The sequence below is a fragment of the Salvelinus sp. IW2-2015 genome, unplaced genomic scaffold (assembly GCF_002910315.2).
Source record: "Salvelinus sp. IW2-2015 unplaced genomic scaffold, ASM291031v2 Un_scaffold5871, whole genome shotgun sequence".
In the NCBI taxonomy this organism is placed as follows: Eukaryota; Metazoa; Chordata; class Actinopteri; order Salmoniformes; family Salmonidae; genus Salvelinus; species Salvelinus sp. IW2-2015.
This window is the reverse complement of record NW_019947136.1, coordinates 20,531-22,907: the sequence shown is the minus strand read 5'-3', so window position 1 is coordinate 22,907 and position 2,377 is coordinate 20,531. Positions and strand designations below refer to the sequence as shown.

The following is a 2,377-nucleotide window of genomic DNA, read 5'->3' as shown; positions in this document are numbered from 1 at the left end:
CTAGCAATAACATATTTATAGTTAGATTAGCCTACAAGGTTACCTAGCAACAATATGTCTACAGTTAGTAATCTAGTTTAGTGTTTTGAGGTCCCCCTTCCTCAGGTGGTGAATCATATCGTCTACAGGCCAATATGCACAAAGATGTCAGCCAATTCTCTGAAAAGGCCAAAAATAAATGTGATCTTTGGATCCTTTTGACAGGTTGCACATCAACCAAACCTTCCCTGGATATGTTGGATGGAATATCTTACTTTGTGAATCATAGTCTACCATCTCTGTTGTCTTACCTGGCCCTGGAAACACACGTCTAGAGCCCTGCCGCTAATTTACATTTAAAAATGTGTCATTTAGCAGACGCTCTTATCTTACAGAAGACTCTCTTGGCTAATGTAAAGTAACTAACCATAAATGTAACTATAAAATGTGTGTTTTATCACAATAGGACTTTGTGTCCATGTCGCCCAGCTTTGGCACACCTCCCCCCAAAATAACTGATAGCCGATTTAACAATATTGCAAAAAGAAAAAGAAAAAAGGAAACGTATCACAATCTGGATTTCTTTGTCTCCATATCGTCGAGCTCTAGCGTGTGCGGTGTGGTGTGTGTGTTATTAAGTGTGTGTGTGTGTCAGTCCTGCTGTGTGATCATTTTCAGCATCTGCAGTGCCATGGGTCCCTGGTCCGAGGGGATCTGATAACAGAGAGAGCAATGAATCATGGGAGTGCAAGACAAAAGGATACTATGGGAGGATCTCAATTGCATACGCTTTCTCCTTCTCAAAACCCATTGGATGAGAAAGCCAGAGGCCCCTCACCTCTTATCTTCTCCTCCAACAGGCTTTGAGAAGGAGAGAGGACACGAAGAGTACGCAATTGAAATATTCCCAATGAAACGCTAATTGTGCCATAATGGCTGCATACTGGGGTTCAATGTTCTGCATCACCTTCCTACTCCAACACTAGGGGTTACGTCCCAATAATCTCTCCCTCCTGAAGTGTACACTCATTCACTACTCTCCAACAATGTAAAAACAATGGATTTATGTAGGCATGGGCTATAGAGGATGTTTCCATATACCAGTCATTTTGTTTCAAATACATGAAGGGAAGTAAACAAGGTCGCACTTTGGGAGAAAGGAGAGATCAATATTACTGTACCAACTCTGATGATTGACCCGTTTGAAAAGATAATAAATATATGTTGAAAAGAAAAGAGATTGGGACACATGTTTCTGTTTCCTCACCATGTGACCAGCCTTGAGGATCCAGTAGAAGGAGAAGTTCTTGTAGGTCTTGTAGAAGGCGCCGGTCACACCCGGGAAGGCGGGGTCATCGAGGGCAGTCCATTTCATTTGGTTGAAGCCCTGGAGCCCCACCCACTTCAGCTGCTTCACCCATTGCTCCTGACCTGTGATTGGACAAAATCAAATAAGTGATCAGTAATCAATTGATCATCTGTATCCAATCAACAATCCTCATGTAAGAAAGTCTATCAGGGACCAATAGTCAATGTGTTCATGGTAATATTGATAATGGTTGACCCTCACTATAGCCAGGGTTGGGAAGTAACGGACCAACTAACTAATCCGTTACCAGCTAAAATACTGTAATCAGATGACAGATACTTTTGAAAAACTAGATTACTTTTAAATTCATTATGTTTGCGTAAAAATATTTGACACCTCTCTGTTTTCTCAATGACATTCATTTCCGCATTGAAAAGAGGCACAAGTTGAAGTTTGTTCCACATGAGTGAGTCTGACCACAAGTCAAAGACCACTATGATGACACACCAGATGTATTTGATGGATCGCGGGAAAAGAGCAGGAATGGACTTTTGTAGGCTACAGTCCAAGCTATGTCTTCCAATGGTGTGACTGCTGTCGGCATCCATAGATTATCCAACTTGAATAAACGCTTGGAGGTAAGGATGAATGCAGTGGTGTAGTCTACTGAAACACGGATACCACCTATTATTGATATCTACATATCATATCGATGTGAATTACACTGCTACGCTGTCATTTATCTTTTTGCGCCATACGGATTGTGATTGTTGTGGATGGCTGTTCACAAATGTGTATTTTATCCCAATAATGGTTGAATTGAAGACGTTTACGCTGCCTATCAATCATTGTTTTTGAGACCAGTGGACAGCCAGTAAAAAAAATAAAAATTGATCTTGCAACAGATGCAGAGTGCGGATCCCAGCCTACGGAGTAACAGTTTGAGGGAGTTCCTCCGTTCTAAACTCCTCCTCCTCAGTGGTAATAATGTGCTCCAGTCCATCCTGTCAGTACCACTTTAATTAAGACCAGTCCACCCTGTCAGTACCACTTTAATTAAGACCAGTCCACCCTGTCAGTACCACTTTA

The 2,377-nt window shown here is 41.6% G+C and overlaps 1 protein-coding gene across 1 annotated transcript in view; it reads right to left on the bottom strand.

The window, feature by feature from the left end:
• Window positions 1–481: 481 nt before the first annotated feature.
• Window positions 482–2,377, bottom strand: part of LOC112078557 (retinoid-inducible serine carboxypeptidase) — a gene marked incomplete at its 5' end in the record, with an annotated part of 18,809 nt that continues 16,913 nt past the window's right edge. Inside the window, 2 exon segments of the mRNA XM_070442081.1 lie at window positions 482–693; window positions 1,247–1,410. Coding sequence (XP_070298182.1) covers window positions 631–693; window positions 1,247–1,410 — 227 coding nt within the window.